General features: G+C 36.6%; 2 protein-coding genes and 1 pseudogene across 2 annotated transcripts; 1 reads left to right on the forward strand and 2 right to left on the reverse strand.

Moving 5' to 3' along the window:
* Positions 1 to 3669: 3669 nt before the first annotated feature.
* Positions 3670 to 5172, reverse strand: LOC106342545 (probable cysteine proteinase A494). The gene is made up of 4 exons (XM_013781516.1): positions 4690 to 5172; positions 4445 to 4564; positions 4112 to 4358; positions 3670 to 4027 (listed from the first exon to the last, which is right to left on the reverse strand). Exons 1-4 carry the CDS (start codon positions 5146 to 5148, stop codon positions 3762 to 3764), a joined length of 1092 nt encoding a protein of 363 aa, XP_013636970.1. The 5' UTR covers positions 5149 to 5172; the 3' UTR covers positions 3670 to 3761.
* A 173-nt stretch (positions 5173 to 5345) lies between these two features.
* LOC106342547 lies at positions 5346 to 10004 on the reverse strand (annotated as a pseudogene).
* A 7371-nt stretch (positions 10005 to 17375) lies between these two features.
* Positions 17376 to 20725, forward strand: LOC106343035 (SUMO-activating enzyme subunit 2-like). The gene is made up of 11 exons (XM_013782142.1): positions 17376 to 17650; positions 17737 to 17826; positions 17996 to 18079; positions 18163 to 18381; positions 18465 to 18566; positions 18652 to 19116; positions 19203 to 19432; positions 19516 to 19609; positions 19702 to 19884; positions 19972 to 20069; positions 20183 to 20725. Exons 1-11 carry the CDS (start codon positions 17612 to 17614, stop codon positions 20466 to 20468), a joined length of 1890 nt encoding a protein of 629 aa, XP_013637596.1. The 5' UTR covers positions 17376 to 17611; the 3' UTR covers positions 20469 to 20725.
* The last annotated feature ends 45 nt before the right edge of the window (positions 20726 to 20770 follow it).

Raw genomic sequence — 20770 nt, forward strand, 5'->3', positions numbered from 1 at the left:
TATCGGATTTACTCGGCCAGGAGGTGGCCATGATGTCTTGAACCTACCGGGCTTTGGTGTAAACCTAGGCAATAGCTATAACACAACTTCATTCTCTCACAGAACTACGTTCTCTATTGTGTTCATTTTGGCCGTGAACAGTCCTGGTTAATCATGAGTGAACTTGGTGGATATAGCCTTTCGTGGAGAATATAACATTTCCTTCATTCTCCTAAAAACGGCCCCATTTCACACTCACAAGGTGATTTGCCATTAGTTTTGTTTAGAGGAGTATCATGTACTACTCCATTCATATCTCAAAACAATGGACACAAATCATAAAAAGCTAATGCTTATCATTTATTTCTTACATGTAGCACTGTTTAATCATCATAGGAACTGGGTATAGACCGAAGTAATACAGTTCTTTGGGCAGATTTAGTTTGACTTAGTTGTCTCCTTGAACCTATTTCTTGGGATCTCCAGACAGTTAAGTAGAGTTACCGCCAAACCTCATCTTAATTCACAGGCTAACCCATTCTTCCTTTAGATGATATAACAACTTGATATCATGACACACCTTTAATTAAAGGATCCTAGGTTGTCATCAACATAATCTCTTGAGATTGGTCGAGATCAATTGTCTAATGATTTTTGTCATCTTTTTCCAAGATAGAATTAATCATTATACAGAAAATTCAGTGTATGACACTAGTATTTTTTTTTTTAAATCATATTGTGATATCTATCACTAAGTTCATATGACCTCTTGCCAACGACTTTATATGGTAAGTAAAGCTTCCCCCACATTTGTTGAGATAACTCAAAAACATGCATATTTATATTTAACATCTCTTAAGAGTTTAGAAAGTTAATCTACAACTCTTTTTGATTTAAATGAATAAAAAGCAATTTCGAAAATTATTACAATTTTCTTGAAAAATGTGTTTCATTCTTAGAAATTCACATTTTACATACAACTATTGTCATAGTTCTCTCAAGTTGATTTATAAATCCAACTTGTATGTTTTGGATTTTTCCAAAACCATATTTTGCTTTTTAGCAAATATACATATCATTATAAGATATTATTTTTGCCATCAAAACCATTATATGATTATTCTCAACCATATTGACTTAATAAACTACAATACACATGTCAGTTTTAGCCATGTTAGTCTGAAAATTCTCACTGTTTTTGCATGGTCAATCTTTTTTACAAAATTGCATTTAAGCATTGATGAAATAGAAATGTTTTTGATTAATATCAATACATTTTATTTCCTATGACAAATGATTTATATGTGGCAGACCTCTCCCAAACTTAAGTTGGGGCGTCGACTCACAAAAATCCATTTCCATCCATATAATTTTATCTCTCAAAGATCAAAATGTTTTTTTTATAACTATGGTATCACCATACTTGAAAACTGTATCAATTTTCTTTCCTTATGATCAAGCACTTAATAATCAAATTAAGTTTTTCCAAAAAATCTGAAACAAGAAATCAAAACGTTAGTCATTCTCATTCTTGATAATTAAAACAAATAAATTGTCTTTAACCAAGTCAAGCATTTACACATTTTTGACCATTGAAAAAAAAATGTTTTTAACTATTTAATAACAAAAATCAAGATACCAAATCAGAATCTCTAAAGTATTTAAACGCTAGATTGCTTGAGATGGAATCAAAAGAGCCAATTAATTTTTTTTTCTATTCCGGTTAATCAAAAATTGACTACCAGACAAATCAGGCTTTTAACCAATAATATAAAACATTCTAGTCATTATTTAAACCGGACCTCGTGGTCTGGTGGTAAAGGAACCTCAGCTGAGGTGCCCGCCATCACGAGTTCGAGATCCGGCCACGGAATGACTTAGGCCCTCTGGTGGGTACAGACGCAGGCTGGTTCCGGATTCAGGGGGGGATTAAGGCCGAAGGCCCGAACCCATCCTGGTTAAAAAAATATATATATTAACCAAAGGCGAACAATGCTAATAACCAGTGAATCATGCAAATCACAACCAGAAACACATAAGTGGAAGAGAATTATTTTAAATAATTCAATCGATCCTGCAAAAAATAAAATGTTAGCGCAAGAACACAAGCTTTACACAATATCAAAAACTGGTCGGAGAAAACACACATCCAGATTTCCACACCTTGACTATTCTGGTTCCAAGAATGTTATAATTCTTGTTTCCATTACCTGTTCTTAAAAATCAACTTTTAACAAATATTAATATTGTTAGTGCAAAAGCACAAACAATATTTAAAGATTTAAAAGTGTAGGAACTTTATTTTACTACCATAGGACAACTGATATTTATAAAAAATAATAAGAATATAAATTAAAATTTCAATACCGAAATAAAAAAATAAAAAAGAATTGCAGAGTCGAGATAGTTAATCTCTTTCCTTAAATCTTTAAACTCCCTGTAGTGTGACGGTTTCATGGCGCTCAGATTCACAGGATACAACTGCAGCATTGTTTCTGTTTACCATCACCGAAAAACAGAATCTATCGACCCTATTTCTGTGATGTACTCTCAGACTCAAAATAAAAAAAAAAATACTAGCATAACTACTCTGAGTGGGAAAAATGTTTCTTGATTGTATGAATGTGAGTATTTTCTATAATGCTAGCAAGCCCTTTTATAGAAAAATCATGAGAAGCACAAGTTTCATTTTTCGACACAAAAAATGAAACCTCCATGGTGCACTAATGGAGTCTTTAATTCTTGTCAATTATTATGTGAATTTATTCCACATTATGACCAAGAAATTAAAGAGTAAAATTATTTTTTATTTGACCAATTCAAACTAAATAATAGACTTTAAAATATATTTCTTTTTTATATTTTATCACTATAAAAGATCAACATATATTTGATTTAAGTTAATGAATATGAAGTCAAAACCTAAATCCAAGATCAAATATCTAATATATGTATTTGCTAGTTTATACAAGATTCTCAAATCTCACACATTAGACCTCTATTTCTCATTCAAATAAAACTTCATTTTTGACATATGAATATCTTATTCATAATGTTCAAAAAATAATTCCAACGGCACTTACGTAACCCTCATGCATTACGTCAAATCTTAAAGCTAAGCGTTAACATTTGATTATACATGTACCGAATGGCATGGTTACAGCTACTCTTTGGGAAAAAGTACTTGAAGCTTTCTAAAAGCTATCGATACAGGTGATTGGTAGTTGCTTTAGGTGTTGTTCACGACCCTATTTATTTCTACAGCACTAAATTTAGATCAATCAAGGTTTAAATTTTTTTCTGAAACCACAACTTTTAAAATAACCTACAGTTCTACAAGTGTTCTGCATAGCCAAATATCCAAAGCAATTTTTTAGTGCTTTCCATAAAATTCTACAGCAATAAAATCTAAAGCCATAGCAAAAAGTCTACAGATTTTTTTCTACAGCAAAAATTTTAAAACTACACCAGAAATTTAGTAAATGCAATTAATTGTTTGAAATTCACAATTATTATTAGTTGATAAAAGTGCTTCGAAAATATAAAAACTTATTTTTTTGAAACATTTTTTTCTAAAACATGCATTTTATGAAGAGTATGTTTTATGTCCTTGGATAATGATGGCTGGATTGTGTTGATTCTCTATCTTCTTTGAAATGGTTCTTGTGATGTTGGTTTTCCAAAAAAAGATTCACGGAGAAATGCATTTCATTTAATTTATTTACAGGTTTTATAACAGAGACAAGAGACAAATGCGAAATTGTCTTAATAATAAAAACCCTCTAGACAGCGGCAGCGACGGTGGAAACCATACTGTCAACGCCGCAAACATTACGGCCTTTGCATAACTTATAGAAACCATTCTCACCCCAGGTTTCTCCCCATGAGTTTTTGATGATCCAATACGGCTTTTCCTTGAACCTTGCCTGAGAAAAACCGGCCGAACCATAACCCACCAACAACACACCGTGGTTGAGCCTCTTCGAGCATATGTAAGGGCACGATACTCCTCCCATGTAGGTTTGCATGTAAGCTGCATTTAGAGCCACTGCAAAGTCCAAAACGCAGATATTAGCCTTAAAAGGTTAGTTAATCATCAGTGATGTTAGGAGCGGAGAGAGTTAGTTGATACCAGCTAGAGGACCGTTTTTGACAAGATTTGCAGCGATTTGATCTTCGTTAATAGAGACAACACTGAAGTTGGAGACAGATGCAACAATCTTAGACTTGTCCAACTTGCAGGTCCCACCATCGGTGCCTTCGTAGGGATAGTCATCCTCTCGCATGAGCCCCCCGGTTTTGAGGGTGTACTCAAAGGCGCTGTTCATTAGGCCGCCGTTGCAACCAGAGTCACACGAACCTTCCTGTTCAGGATCACACTACAAACACAAAAAGAGATAGGCACTATTCAATTCAAAAGTACGTGACACGAAGCAATGATCATAAATGAAAAGACGAGACTGACCTCGTGATCACAATCTACGAGCTGTTGTTCACTGAGACTAACAAGTTGGCCAGTTGAGAGGAAGTGAGCACCTTCAAGCGCTCCTGTAGTGCTGAAACTCCAGCACGATCCACATGATCCCTACAGAAAAAAAAATTAATCACAGTCTTGGTCCGTAAAATACACATCTTACTGCCAATATATCTATAACACCTCCGACCGCCCACGGCTAATCACAATTCCGGATGTTACATTATCTCTAATACCTGATTCTTGACGGGAGTAACTGCTCCACGATCTCTCCAATCAAAATCCTCTGGGAGATCCTTTGTAGGAAGAATCGGCGCCTGATTAGCGTCCTTGGGAAGCTTAAACCCACCTCTAACCCCTAAATGCATTCTCCTAAACTCAGAAGGAGTCAGATCGGAGAACTGCGTGACGCCATGGCGAGCAGAAGGATCCATCCTCTGATGACGCATCGCTCTCTGAAGATTAGATCTGAAAACCGCGAATCTGTGGTGGTGCTCCTCGAGAGAACCGTAAACCTTTCCGAATCTCCTCTTGAACAGAGAAAAGTGATCCTCCTCCGATGACAATACCTTCGGCTCCGATCCGTTAACCACTTGCCGGATCAAGATATCGTCGCCGTCGTTCTCGCAGAACGAAAGGGAGACGAAGAATGCGAAGAGAAGAGAGACTGAGAATAAAACCCTAAGATGTTCCATCGTGTGTGTAATGGAGAAAGCAGAGAGGTCAAGAGACCGGTTTATATAAGATATTTTAAATCGGAAAAAGCGGAACGTGTGAAACAGGATTGTAGCCAATTATAATCTACCACGTGTTAGATTGACTTGTAGGCTGTAATCTAGGTTTCCCGCGAGAATGTTAGTTGGCACACGCGTGTATTCTGCTAATTCAGGGGTTAGGTGACTAACCGTTTTTAGGCTGTATTCAAAACATGCTATTTTCGTTGACGTCTTGCTTAACCGGTTCTGTTGTGCTAAACCGGTTTAAAAACAAATCCATGGTTTGGATCTGGTCAAGTTATGGGGATGGATACAAAGCAAAAATGAAACTAGAAATGAGCTTGTGGAGATTTTTCAGACAAAAACAAGGTATCAGGACTGGAACCATCGCCTGACTTGTCCGGATCTTTGTTTTTGTGGACCGGTTTTGGCTGAGCTCTGCGAGAACTTAGACCTTTACTGTTCAATCAACATATCGAGTTTGTCCTGAACCTCTGGAGGTCCACCTTGCTTCTTCTTCTTCTGATTCTCTCTTTTCCTTTGCCCGTTTACTTTCTCTCCACCTCTAACCTCTTCAAACTTTCTCTTTCTTGGCGCATCGCTCACATCTTTGGAAACCTGTCTCTTCTTCCACTGGCCTTTCTTGTTCCCTGCATCTTCTTTCACTGAGAGACTCTTCTCCTCCGGTTTTGCTTGTTCTTTCCTCTGTTCACGTTGACGGCATAGCCTTCTCTTCCACTGGACCAATGTTATCCCCATCCCTCGTTCTTCTTCGTTTTAAATCATTGCCAGGATGAATGTCTCCTGCCTGCGCCTCACCGTTAGACTGCTTCTCCTCAGATTCATTCTCTCTATTGCGTTGAAACTGTTGGTTGGCTTTATGCAGCTTCAGCTTCTGGACGTTATCAACAGCAAATTCAATAACGGGACGGTGTTGAGGACCAAATGTCTCTGCCAAACCAATGAACGTAAGGTAATATATCAGATTGTGATTCTTGGATTCTACTGAATATTTTTATTAAATGGAAACAAGATTATAATTCAGCAAATATTTACCAGGATTGTTGTTAAGTACTCTGAGGGCAACAAGAGCATGGTCATGCTCTGTGAACTCTACAAATGCAACTCCACGTGAGTAGTTCTTCGTATCAACTTTACCCTTCTTCTCGTTTTGTAAGAACTTTATCTTCATTCAAAACAAAAGAAACCAGATTAAAGATGGCAGAACTATGTTAGCACAAAGGAAGCGAATATGTTACCTGTCGGACAGTTGGCTTCTGCTTTGTAGCTCGTGAAGTAACAGCATCAACTAAGAGCTTTTGTAGTTGCTTTTCATTCATTGACTTTGGCAAATTGTAGATAACAATCCTCGTTTTAGATACATGGAAGTTAGGAGACTGAAGCTTTTTCATTTTGTTTTCATGCAATCTGCAAAGTAAAACCACACATGCTCAATCAATCATCTCTTTTCCCTAGACAGTAACACTCTTGTCTGAGCAAGAACAAAAACAAAGAGGATATCTTCTGCAGACACACCCTCAGCAGCAGGTGTACCTTCAAGGATCTGACCTTCCTGCGGAAAGCCAAAACGGGGTAAAGTCAATGCAAGAGATTTTGAGAGGAAACGAGAGAAGTGTGTGTGTACCTTAGCAAGATAAAGATTCCGATGGTCAAGATTCTTCTCCTTTGTCTTTTCGAGTCCAATGTCTTGTGCAGATTTCTTATCCACAGCTCTCATAACGCTCACTTGCCTGCCTTTAAGAAGGACACCGACACCTGAGGCAGTACTGGCTGCTGAAATGGCTGCATCTGATGCATCTGCTGTTTTGAACTTTAGAAATGCCGTCCCTTTTGGTCGTCTGAAAAAAAAAAAAAAAAAACACATAGAGATAAATGTGAAAACAGTAGCGCTTTTTTATGATTGAATGAACTTTCAAAGAATAGGAGGATGCATACTTTGTGACTGGGTGGAGAACTAGGAATAAAGATCCTTACTAACATCAAATGGGATGTTGCTTATAAACACAGTTCTCTTAAAATCATCATCTTCCTGCGTTTCTTTAGGAGCCACCTCTTTGGTTTTCAAAGGTTCAGAGACACCTGAAGATTCAACGACAGGCTTAGCTGATGAATCCTCGAGTTTATTTTTATCCGACTCCTCTGTCTCTCCATCATTAGAAGCAATGTTTACTTTTGAAGACGCAAGAAAGTTCTTAAGCACCTTTCTCGTAACATCTGCTTCCTCTTCAAAATTCACATCGGTCACAGCATCTTTCTCTAGTACAACTGATTCACTTGGTTTGTCACTGCTGTCCTCCTCATCATCATCAATATCATCTCCGGAAGATTGGTGGCTTTCTACAGCATCATCAACCTCCTCCATATCAACACTACTGTTATCACTCTCCTCATCACTCCCATGTTTTTCACCTGCCAACGCCAAAAAAGTATGAATATTCTGTTAGAAAAAGGCTCGGCCACTAATAGATTATCAGATCCCATACACAATAAGTACAAGAAATTTAAAGCCATTTAATTATAAGATTCACAGCGATAAAAAACAATATAGAAACATACCATCTTCTGGAGCAGTAACGGCATCAGAGGCACCATTATAGAGATTCTTAGGTACAGCCCAGTCTACCACTATAGGTCTTTTACTAAACATGTGCCCGTTGAACTTTTGAATTGCCTGAAGATGCAAATACAAGTAAGACAAGAGATCTGAGTTGAAGATGACCAAATCAAGATAACCATGTTTCTAAAACTTACATTTTCTGCATCTCTCTTACACGTGAATTTGACAAATGCAAAACCCTTGGGTAACCTGCCAATATAATTCACTAAATGAGAATAGTGCACATTCATTTATTCATAACCAAAGAAAACCACCCAGACGAGTTTCCAAATTTTTAGGAACAAAAACATCCCACACAAACCCTACTGCTGAAAAGACCTCTTTAATTTCACTTGGTTTAGCCTGCAAATTCCACAAAAAAGATCAATGAGAAAAACATACATAACTTCACGTATGAAACTTTAGAAATAACAAAAAGCATAATAATCAGGTTATAAGAACCTTAAAAGGAAGATTTCGGATAATAAGTTTCCACTTCTGAGCCTTTGACCCCTGCCTCCAACAAAATACCAAGAGATCATGAAATGTTCCGGATGCTAATCAGTTAAACGCAAATAATGCTCACCTCCCCCACCGAGCTGACGCGCCCAAACGATATTTCCCTTTATCTCTGTTTGATGTAGTGCTGCAACAGCAGCACAAGCAGATTTGACACTCGTAAATAAAACAGCTGATGCTTCTGCCCTGCATCCGTCTTGGGTAAGACCTGATAAAGACAATACATTTCAAAGCTTAATGAACACAAAGTCTGGCGTGCTCTTATAAGAGAATCAACTAAGTTTTAACTATATGCTCAAAGTATTAATTAACAGGTGGATAGGGTGTTTCCCAAACATTCAGAAACCAGAAATGGCATGTGCACACTTGATACCAAAATCATATGATAAATATCATTTACAAAATAAAAACCATGCAAACAGAGATTTGCCTAGATTTTATTAACAAGATATCAATACCATTTTGTTGAAGCTCTTCTTTGGGGAGGGGATATCTGACAGAGCAAACAGTGCCAATCTCTTTGACACGACTATGGACTGCCTCTGCCATGTCAGCATTAACAAGGCCACCAAAGATTACAGTTCTTGCCACTCTTCACAGAACGAAAAATACATAGATATATTTTTAATGATACGTATAGAATATGAGGTGTTCTTCAAATGTTTTAAACAATTCGTTTAATCTCAATAAGAGAGTCTTCCTTATAAATTACTACTATAGGTTCATTTTCTATATATCTATACAAAAAAAAAACAGCACGTTATTATAGACTCATACCATTGCTTATCTGAACATGTTTCTTTATCAGCTAAATCAACATGAAGCTTAGTTGGTTTTTTGCGCTCAATTGGCTTCTTCTCTATTTTTATCTCGGGTAGAGGAACTGATACAAATAGAGATATATTGAACCGGGCGAACGGACCAAAGCAACTTACTTAGACTAAGAAACCAAATCTAGGCAGACTTATACCTTGCTTGTCTGTCTCAGGGATCAAACTGTCCTTGTTGTCACTCTCTGCCTGGGTACTATCAGGTAATGATGAGATCCCTAGAGAATATAAGAAGCGACATGGATGTCAATGATAGAGTGAATGCTGAGATACAAAATATTAATTGAAACTATCCAAAAAGTTCACTACAACGACCACCTTGGGCTGCTTTTGTACGACGCTCTTTAAGAGAAGGGCGATGGGTGGCCTGTTTGACTGTAATCCTACGGCCACCAACAGTGGAACCGTTCTTCAACTCAATGGCGCGGTTAGCATGTTCTGGCAAAGCACGGCCAAAAGGACACATTATAAATATATTATCAGTTTGCTCAGTAAGAGAATCAATTAGTTAGTTTCAACAATTGGGTTAGCTCACAATTTGACAAAAGCAAAGCCTCGGTGTTCATTAGATCCTGTAAACAAAAACAAATAAAAAGATGATTACCTTTGTTTGTGACCATAAAGCAAAGCCTAACGGGACCAACGTCGCTGAAGGCTTCTTCAAGCTGAAACAACAATTTTAATAAGTCAACTGAAAATTCAGAAGCTCGTATTCTCGGATCCAAACTCGAACTAAGAAAGGTACCTGCGCGTTGGTGAAGGAATAAGGCAAGCCAGAGACGCATACAGTGGCAGCAGAGTGTAGAGATGTTTCTTCTCCATCTTTCCTCTTGTTCTTCCCCATTGACTTTGATTGATGATACCTTTCAGTCTAGGGTTTATTTTTTCAAAACCATTAAACCCAAACTTAATCGGCTATACCAGATATTTACTACAACCGAACCGAAATACACCCTTTTCTTGTCAATTCGTTATAAAATGAAAGCCCAATGGACAACAGTACACGGAAAAGTAACACATGGCCTTTTTTAAAAATACCCAAATACGGTAGTCTCTAACCTGTAACCTTCCTTCAAATAATAAGAAAGAAAAGAACGACGAGAAATAAAATAAAAGGAATGAAGAGTAATATTTATTACTATGTTTCTCTTCAAATTTGATATGAAATAAATATAGTCTATAATTCCTTAAATGTAAAAACATATTAAAGAATCATAGATAACAAATAGTCCTCGTAAAAGTAATGACAAGGAATTCACTATTTTCACTCATTAATTTGATCAACATTTAGAGCTATAACAAATTTACATGTTTATGTTTTCTTTTTTTGAAATATTATGTGACACCATAACTACACAAAGTTGAATCAATATTCCGCCGACTAAAAGTTCAAAACCAGCTTCCCTCTGAATTCCATTTTTTATAAAGTTGAATTTCTCAGTTAATCTTTCGAAATAACACCAAGAAGACCAACAAATCTGCTTAGATCTAAAATCAAATCACAAAGGAAGCACGAGAGATGACTAAACAAGAAAGAAGAGATGAAAAAGAGAGGCACTCTACACCGGGTCAAAAATCCAGCTACGGGGGGGTGAAGATCTAAAATCACTTTAGTTTTTTCACGAGAGATAGTGAGAGAAAGAGGAGAGAGAGAACAGTTGTCTTTTGATCTGCTCAAATTAGTTTTGATATTAGACATATGAATTCTTGATAACCAAAAATACGGTATGAAATATTTCTTCTATGTATAATATAAAAAAAACGCAGGCGAAAAACAGTTGTGATTGGAATATAGATTTAAACATGTTGGGTCATAACTGTGAAATTGTGATCTTGCTAATGTTATTATTTAAAGTACTTATGATGGTAGCAACATGGTGGATACAAAAAAAATCATCATCAGGATATATATATATATCTGGTAGGAGGAGCGGTGTATTATTTCGACTGATCAAATTATGCTGGTATACAAACACATTCTCCAAGAATACAAACATAATGGTCTTTATTAGGGCAATCACTAGAAGGAGGACAACCATGATCCGTTTTGCATACGGCCAGCTTAGTCTCGGTTTTTTGCGCCAAACAACTGCACTTTCCGAGCACACACTCCCCATGTCCTCTCCCTGTTCCTATAAAACACAGCAACTCACAATCTTTTGATTTCAAGCATGATAGTCCTTTGCCTTGTCCAGAGACGTTCACCAATAATGTGCCTATTAATTTTAAACACAAATTTCACAGTTTAGTTGGTTTCTTAAATCGATTTAATCCATATATAAAAGAAAATATATAAGCAAGGAAAGAACCTGAGAGGCAAAGGATGAAAACAATGAATATTGTTGTTTTTGCTTCTACCATGTCTTTTGCTTACCAGTTTATAGTTTGTAAATTCCTTTTGATAAAGTTTGCATATTTTTACATGATTTTTCGGATGCTTATATAATGTTTCTTGAAACATGGAAGTGGTAATTTAGTGTACGGCGTTGACTTTGTTCAAAAAAAAAAAAAGTGTATGGCGTTGACTAAATGTATTATAGTTTGTTGACTAAAGTATAATTCAAGTAGATTTTTTCACAGTAGTATATTTAATTAAATAGAAAATATCTTTCTATTTTATATATAGATAAGAAGTACCAATTTGGTGTGTAGCTTATTATAGAATAGTATATAGCTTATTATAGAATAGTATAGTGTGTTTTCCAAACAAAAAGGAATAGCATAGTGTACATTCTATTTTATCGACAAATGCACTGATGATAAGAACAAAATGAAAATAGTCTCAGTTAGTAGGTTGACCATTTTCGATCATGAAGATATAGGGGTTGTTCGTTTCATCATCTGTCATCTCCATCCAGCTGTTTAATCTATGTTATCCATCCAGATTTTAATGGGCTATTCGTTTCTCCATTCAGATGAGCCATCCAGATGAACTATTTGGATGAATTTATGTTCGTTTCTTATTTCTATTTCCACCCAGATGAATTTAGTAAACAAATTACAAATATACCTATATTTTGATTTAATCATATGTTTGATATTAATTTTTACTATACTAATTTTTATTATATAGTCTAAAATATATTTACACTGGAGTTATTTTAAAATTAGCATTTTGACATTCATAAATTTATATTTAAATTTGCATTAAAATTTAACTACAACTATAGCTTCTAATAAAACTCAAAGTAGCAACTCAAATTTGAATAAACTTCCAAACAATTCAAAGTAGAAACTCAAATTTTATAAAACTCAAATTTAAAAGATGAAGAAAGCAACCGTAAAGAGCTTCATGTACTCATTGCTATATTAAAATAAGTTTTCATTGCTACACCAAAATGTCTCCAACAAATAATCATCTTGAATTTTTACCCTCTTCACTCATCTGCTTCATTACTATCAAGACAACCCAAGAAGAGAAACAACCTGCCATATAAAGAGGTCTTGGTCAGTCAATCAACAATGGGACACTCAAATGCAAAAAACTGGAAAAATGGACTTCACCTCACCACTAAGCAAATCGCAGAATGGTTACAAAACATCACACTAGATTCCAAGTTTCTATTATAAACTGCATGTCAAGTTTTCAGTATCTTCCCTTTTACAGAGACTGCAGGTTCATCATTTTCAGCTTATAATCTCAATACTATTCCGGCAACAACAAGACTACAAAACCACTAAACAAGAAGATCCCACTAACCGATTAACCACTAAACACCAATCTCAATCTAAGGCTGGATTTTTCTTAGTGCCGCAAAGCTAAAACAGAGTAAACACAAAGGCTGGAATCTCAGCCTCCAAAACTCAAATAATCCATCCCAAAAGATTTTCCACAAGTACAGGGCTCTGTGTATTAAACCTGAGACAAAGCTAATGATTTATAAACCGATGAAATTCCATCAAATAAGAGATCTAGCTTTAGCAACGATTTGAACTCACAATATACACAAGCAGTAGTGCATACCTGTTTGATTCTAATATGGAAGTCTAGTTCCTCTTGCCATCTCTAATTAATAAAGACTACTGCTAGCCTGAGTTCTCTCGCTTCTCAATTTTGATTCTTTCCACTTCAACCTGCAGATATCACAGGAAAATAAGAGAATTCAAACCAGTAGATCCAAAAAAAAGTCAAAAGAACAGAAGGCCAAAAACATCGCATCTTTATATGTGTACAAGAAAAGGATAACTTAAAGTACACATATAAATAATTTGTTAAGTTATATATTAAATATTGTTATTTTAACCCATGTACTTATTACTTAAATGAAACAAAAATAAAAATTATTAAATAAAACAATTATAATTATTAAATATATATATTCCATTAATATTAAATAATTTTAGTTTTAGTAAATTATTTGATTGCCCGTCCGAATGCACAGAGTTGTTTTCTAGTATTTATAATAAGAAGAGAGAACCTTCTTCTCAAATAGAAACGTGTGGTTAGTTTTATCTTCAACCCTCTTTCATTCATGAATACCTCTCAGATTTCTTCGTAACTTTGTAAGAATAAGCTACCAATCCAAACATAAATTAGAGACGAAAGTTCATGCAAAATAGCCACAGATAACAAACAAAGCAAAAAACATACAGAAAGTTCATACAAATTAGCCACCAAAAAAAACAATGCAAGAAACCTAAAAGTGTTTCAAAGAGAAAGCAAAAAAACCTAAAACAAGACAATATAAAGATTTACAAAAAAAAAACAATATAAAGAGTTAGAAAACCACAAACCTTGCGTTCATATCATATTTTCTTTGAAGCTAAAAGCCTAAGCATTATTAAGGGGTTTGAATCAGATCGGCAGATGGAGCTTATGAGAGTAAAGAGTCCAAATGGTAACATTCGGGACAACCGTAAAACAAAGGTTGTGCGGTTTGTAGTGAATAAAATATATTAAGGCTGACTTAGGAAACCATAAAGGAGGTGTTATTAAATTAGTGAATTAAATGGAGTATAATGGAATTAAAATTTTAAGTGAAATTCAGTCATAATGTAACCGTAATGTTTGGGAATCATAACTCCCATGTAATGTTTAAATAACAAGCCGTATTCTCTAACTCAGCCGTAATTTACCCATAACTCAGCCGTAAGCAGAATTCATACATTGAAAACACAAACATACATACAAGCAGAATTCATTAAAAAAACACTATCATCCATACAACACTTTTACATCTAACAAATTTTGGCATTATGCCCACCCTGTTTACAACGAGAACATGTGTGTTCTTTCCTAGGACGTTTGTTCTCAAGGGCAACTTCCAATACATATTTCATCCTATTCTTAGGCATTCTTGGTTGCTGACGAACAAACGGGGCTACGTTACCTGGAACTTCGAGCGCCGAATCAACCGGAATGATCGATTCAACATATGTGTCTCCAAATATAGCCACTGTTATAGTAAGGACTACACATGGATATACGACAAACATTCATGTACTCGGCAGCTGCGATTGCATGGACGCATGGTAATTTCTCATGTTCAAAATGCCGGCATGTGCATTTTTTATCTTCCAAGTTCACAACATGCAAAAATGATCCAAAAGTTACACATGTAACTTCAGTGTGATAAGCATCATTCCTCTGTACCGTCATTAGTCTGCCGGCAATAACACGACCCTATTATAAATACAAAATAAAATACACAAAGGCTGACTTGTGGAACCATAAAGGCTGACTTATGAAACCATAAAATATATTAAGGCTGATTTATGGAACCATAAATAATAGTAACAAAACATATAAATACATATGTATATGTAAATATTTTTGTTACTATTGATATGGGTGCGGTCCATCAACATTTGAAACCTAAATCTAAAAATCTGAAAAACCCAAAAAATTAGATTTGAAGCTTAGATGGTTGAAGCATTTTGTCCACGATAGAAGATTCTTACTAGAGAAGGAGATTGACGACTTGGGTGGTCCACTCAATTCCTTTCTAGTGCAGGAAAAGCAACAATGTTACAATCAATCCTCTCAGCTATACCTACCTTTGCTATGACATGTTTCCTACTTCCTGTGAGTTTATGTAAAATAATTCAATCGGTTCTTTGCAGATTTTGGTGGGATGCCAAAGCGGGACAGAGGAAAATTTGTTGGCTCTCTTGGAATAAGCTCACAATGCCGAAGAGCGAGTGTGGCTTAGGATTTCGGGACATACAAGCTTTCAACAAAGCCTTCCTGGCTAAAATTGCAAGGACACTCCTTACCGCCCCAACCTGCCTCTTGTCCAGAATTATCTTGGGGAAATACTGCCACAAGACTTCATGCCTGAAAGTCACAGCTTCCTCGGCCATCTCCCATGGCTGGAGAGGCATCCTGCTGGGCCGAGACCTACTACTACAACATTTGGGGAAGACTATTGGATATGGTGAGTCTACGAACATATGGTCGGACTCTTGGATCCAATCGGATGCTAATTTGAAGCCCTATGGATCTGTGCTCCTGCAAGACAAAGACCTTTTGGTTTCAGATATATTGACAAGAGAAACGCGATAGTGGAACGTAGCTCGGATCAATAACCTTAGACCAAGTCTCTTGGATACTCCTGACTCTTTTATGTGGCATCTCCAGAAGTCAGGATCCTACTCTGCCAAGTCAGGGTACTTTGCACTGACATCAATTAAAACAAAAGCGCTTCCAAGGTTGCAGTCGGAGGATTGGAATTGGAAAAATAAGCGCTTCAAAATTAAAGTTTTTTATGTGGAATGTGCTTCATAATTCTATATCCACTAGAGACAATTTACAAAAGAGAGGGATGCTCACAAACACCTTGTGCCTTCGCTGTGGAGCACCGGAGACCCATGAACACATGTTCTTTCATTGCTCCTTTGCGCAAGAGGTGTGGTCCCTAAGACCGTGGACTTCAATCTTCACTCCAATTCCATAGATTATCTTTGCAAGTGCCCTCCAAATGTCGTATAACTGGAAGAACCTCCCTCCTTTTGGGATCGTAGGGAATTCCTTCCCCTGGATCACTTGGAATCTCTGGACCTCTTGGAACAAACTTATCTTTGAAAACAAATCAAGTTCCTCTCAGAAGATTCTCTCTCAATCAATTAGATCGATGAAAAAATGGGAACTGGCCCAACCTTGTCGCCCCTCTGCTGCCCTAAAATTGACACATCCGACACAATCTCTAACCCTTCCAGCTCTGACTATCTTTTGCAACACAGACGCAGCTTGGAAACCGGAATTCAAATCAGTTGGGCTTGCTTGGACCTTCTCTGATCAGTCTAATACGGAGCTTGTCCACGCTTCTTCAGCTCATGTTCATGTCTCCTCTCCTTCCATGGCTGAAGCCCTTGCAATCCAAGAAGCCCTAACTCATGTGGCCTCCCTCCACTTCACTCATATATGCCTTCGAACAGACTTTCAAGTGCTCTCTCGAGCAATCAACAGGAAGACTTGGACGATGGAGCTCTACGAAATACTATCTGACATCAACTCCTTTCTATCGCCTTCGACTTCGTTTTCTGCATTGTCGTTTTCATTCCCCGTTCTATCAATGGGTCTGCTGATTTATTGGCAAAAGCCCAGATACTCATTTGGTTGTAAACTCTAGGACTTTTTAAGTATCCAAAACTCATTTTATTTTTAAATGCAACTAGGTGTTTTGCCCGCACATGCATGCATAATTATTTTATAGATATTTATTAATAAATGTATTATTAGTTTAAAGATAAAAAAATCAAATAAAACACTGAATTTATACTATTTTATGAATATTTTAAATTCTTAATTTCTTAATTTTTAACTTTTATTAATTTAAAAATATTATTTTTGGATAACAAAATTAATATTTTCATTTTAAAATATGTTGTTATCTTTAACCAGTTTATATTATATTAATTTATAAATAATGATCTAATTAAGTAAACAAATATATAATTGTTAATATAAAGTGATGTTATTAAACCAAATTCTTGGAATTACCAAAACCTACAAAATATCAAAATAAATCAAAAGCACAATAATGTTAAATGGAACCCAACTTTACATATTATATTAATCAAAATAAATAAAACTATGATATATATGTATTGTTCTCAGATAATAATATATATTTCAGTTAAACAAAAAAAACTTTAGATGGTATAGGAACGTCCATATATATCATAGTTTTATTTATTTTGATTAATATAATATGTAAAGCTGGGTTCCATTTAACATTATCGTGCTTTTGATTTATTTTGATCTGATTCGAACACATCTTCTGTTTCTTTGGATAAACTACTAACAAAACTAGAAAGATAAAATTTACAGAAAAGCCCCCCAAGTGAGAGAGAGTCTCTTTGTTTTCCATCGGAGCAGTCTCTTCGTCCGCCCGGATCCACCCACATAAACCCTAAGAATCTCCAATCCCTCTTTCGATTTGAAAACATTCAGCCCTGAAAAGCTTTCATTTTTCAAATCTGACATATCTCCGTCGCATAGCTTATTGCTCCGTCTTGTCACTTCCTCCTCCCCATGGATACGCAGCAGCAGCAACAACAATCCGCCATTCAAGTAAAGCTCTGAAATGCTACTCTCTCTCTTTTTTTTTCTCTCAATCAATCCATCTCTTTTTGAATGTTTTCGTTCCGGGGTTTCAGGGGGCGAAAGTGCTAATGGTCGGAGCTGGTGGGATTGGCTGCGAGTTACTCAAGACTCTTGCTCTTTCTGGCTTCCATGACATTCATATCGTAAGTTTGTGATTTAGAATCTCCGATTTTGATTATAGGGTTTAGGATTTAGTTACATCTTTAAAGCTTTTTGATTCGGATTCTACCTTTGCACATTAGGAATGTTGCTTTTATATGTATTTTTTAATCAAATATGCTGTTTAAGCTCATTTGCTCGCTTGTGTTGCAGATTGACATGGACACCATTGAAGTCAGTAACCTCAATAGGCAATTCTTATTCCGTCGTTCACATGTCGGCCAGTCCAAGGCTAAGGTCATTTTTCTTTGCTTGATCTAACTCCCAAGGGAGTTCATACGAGTTAATATATCTTCCTTTTTTTTGCCATATCACACCAGGTTGCCAGAGATGCAGTCTTGAGATTTAGGCCTCACATTAATATAAGATCATACCATGCAAATGTCAAGAATCCAGAGTTCGATGTTGATTTTTTCAAGCAGTTTGATGTTGTTCTCAACGGACTTGACAACTTGGACGCAAGGCGGCATGTGAATCGCCTCTGTCTTGCAGCTGATGTTCCTCTTGTTGAAAGCGGGACTACAGGCTTCCTAGGACAGGTTAGAAGCACGCTTTAATGGTCTTAACTCATAGCATTTCTCTCTATCTGACGTTGTTATACTTGTTTGTGTGTTTGAATCAGGTAACTGTGCACGTAAAGGGAAAGACAGAGTGCTATGAGTGCCAAACCAAACCCACTCCAAAGACATATCCTGTCTGTACAATAACCAGCACTCCAACTAAGGTATTGATACTGTATTGTCCATCTTATCCTAAGACATAGTGCTTGAGTTTGATTTGCCAATGGTATTTTGGATTTGATCCTACAGTTTGTGCACTGTATCGTCTGGGCGAAAGAGCTGCTCTTTGCGAAATTGTTTGGCGACAAGAATCAGGATAACGATCTTAACGTGCGTGCCAACAAGGCGGCTAGCTCATCCAAAGAAACAGAAGATGTGTTCGAGCGTGCAGAAGATGAAGATATTGAACAGTATGGTAGAAAGATATATGATCATGTCTTTGGTTATAACATTGAAGCGGCTTTGTCCAATGAGGAGACATGGAAAAATCGTAGACGGCCAAGGCCTATATACAGTAAGGACGTCTTGCCTGAAAGTCTGAGTCAGAAAAATGGAAGCACTCAGAATTGTTCTGCCACTAGTGTTGATGATTCGGCGACGGTCTCTGCCATGCCGTTGCTTGGCCTGAAGAATCCACAGGAACTGTGGGGTCTAACACAGAATTCTCTAGTGTTCATAGAAGCATTGAAGCTGTTCTTCGCAAAGAGAAAGAAGGTCGGTCTGTAAACTCTGCCCCGTCTATACATAAGCTTTCAGTGTACTGATTATATTCATGGTTTTGTATATATATGCTGCTACAGGAAATAGGACACCTTACTTTTGACAAAGATGACCAGTTAGCGGTAGAATTTGTCACTGCTGCTGCAAATATCCGTGCTGAGTCTTTTGGAATTCCTTTGCACAGTCTTTTTGAAGCCAAAGGTATCGCTGGGAACATTGTTCATGCCGTTGCTACGACTAACGCCATTGTTGCTGGTTTGATTGTTATTGAAGCTATCAAAGTGCTGAAAAAGGATGCGGACAAGTACAGGTTTGTTACTTTTGATATCTTATTAGCTTCAGAATCCTTAGTATATTGTTTAAATCATTTTTATTCTCATTGTGTCTCTGTAGAATGACATATTGCTTAGAACACCCAAGCAGAAAGATGCTTCTTATGCCAGTGGAGCCATTTGAACCTAATCCTTCTTGCTATGTCTGTTCCAAGGTATAAACATTACTTCTGTTTTCTGCATTCCTTCTTGTATTTTGTTTGCATTTACCAATCATCAGGTTTGTTCTGTATTTTATATTTGACAGACCCCTTTAGTACTTGAGATCAATACTCAGAAATCGAAACTAAGGGATCTAGTTGATAAAATTGTCAAAGCCAAGCTTGGGATGAACCTACCATTGATTATGCACGGGGCATCACTTCTTTACGAAGTTGGTGATGATCTTGATGATATTATGGTTGCAAACTACAATTCTAATCTCGAGAAGGTTCGGTCTCGGTCGTTCTTCAATATGCTCTTCAGGCACAGGCTGTGATTTCGCAGTTTCTTACATGTTAAGTGTTCTTTATTTCAGTCTTTATCAGAACTTCCTTCTCCCGTTATCAATGGAAGCATCCTCACTGTGGAAGATCTTCAACAAGAGCTATCTTGCAAGATTAATGTCAAGCACAGGTTTCTTATAAAAAAAAACGTTTTACTCCTGTCTCGATATCATTTTGGTTTTGAGGGAATCTTAGCGTAGACAGACGATTTAGACATCCTCTGGTTATTATGTTCTGTCACAGGGAAGAATTTGACGAGGAAAAAGAACCGGAAGGAATGGTTCTCTCTGGATGGACACAATCTCCAGCTACCAAAGGTGAGAGCGCGTCAACATCAAACAATGAGAGCGCTGTTGAAGTCACAGAGAGTTCCTCTGGACCAGAGATTGCTTCTAAGAAGAGAAAACTCTCCGAGACACAGCCCGAGAATCACAAGAGAGAAACAGAGAACGTCGAGAGTGAAGATGATGATGATCTCATGGAGATTGAAAATCCCATGACTGTGAGCAAGAAGAAAAGAGTTGCGTAGACTTTTCCTTAAGGCATCTATCTCTGAATCCTTGCTCTTTTCTTATATATCTTTCTAACTTTCTGAGGTTGTGTCACGAGAATTACAAGTATGAACTAGGGATTCTTTCATGGGGGGAAGAAACCACTCGGATTGTTAAATATTTTGTTTAGGACAGGATCCTCTGGAGTAGGGAGCTCAGGAACTCTCGAGTCACATAGATCCTGTAACATTTTCACTTTTTCTGTTTTACTAACTGTAAAAGCTCCTTTGGTATATTAATCCTCGTCACCATATATGTGGTCATACCCAGGTAACATTTC

Source organism: Brassica oleracea, chromosome C4, assembly GCF_000695525.1.
Source record: "Brassica oleracea var. oleracea cultivar TO1000 chromosome C4, BOL, whole genome shotgun sequence".
NCBI lineage: Eukaryota > Viridiplantae > Streptophyta > Magnoliopsida > Brassicales > Brassicaceae > Brassica > Brassica oleracea.

Bases quoted from the DNA above. Each gene is read 5' to 3' on its own strand.
- LOC106342545 (XM_013781516.1), bottom strand. From the start codon at position 5,148: ATGGAACATCTTAGGGTTTTATTCTCAGTCTCTCTTCTCTTCGCATTC. The intron at 4,565-4,689 runs GTATTAGAGATA...TTTTTTCTGTAG, and splicing joins TTACTCCCGTCAAGAATCAG to GGATCATGTGGATCGTGCTG. The intron at 4,359-4,444 runs GTCAGTCTCGTC...TTGTGTTTGTAG, and splicing joins TCGTAGATTGTGATCACGAG to TGTGATCCTGAACAGGAAGG.
- LOC106343035 (XM_013782142.1), top strand. From the start codon at position 17,612: ATGGATACGCAGCAGCAGCAACAACAATCCGCCATTCAA. The intron at 17,651-17,736 runs GTAAAGCTCTGA...CCGGGGTTTCAG, and splicing joins AACAACAATCCGCCATTCAA to GGGGCGAAAGTGCTAATGGT. The intron at 17,827-17,995 runs GTAAGTTTGTGA...CTTGTGTTGCAG, and splicing joins GCTTCCATGACATTCATATC to ATTGACATGGACACCATTGA.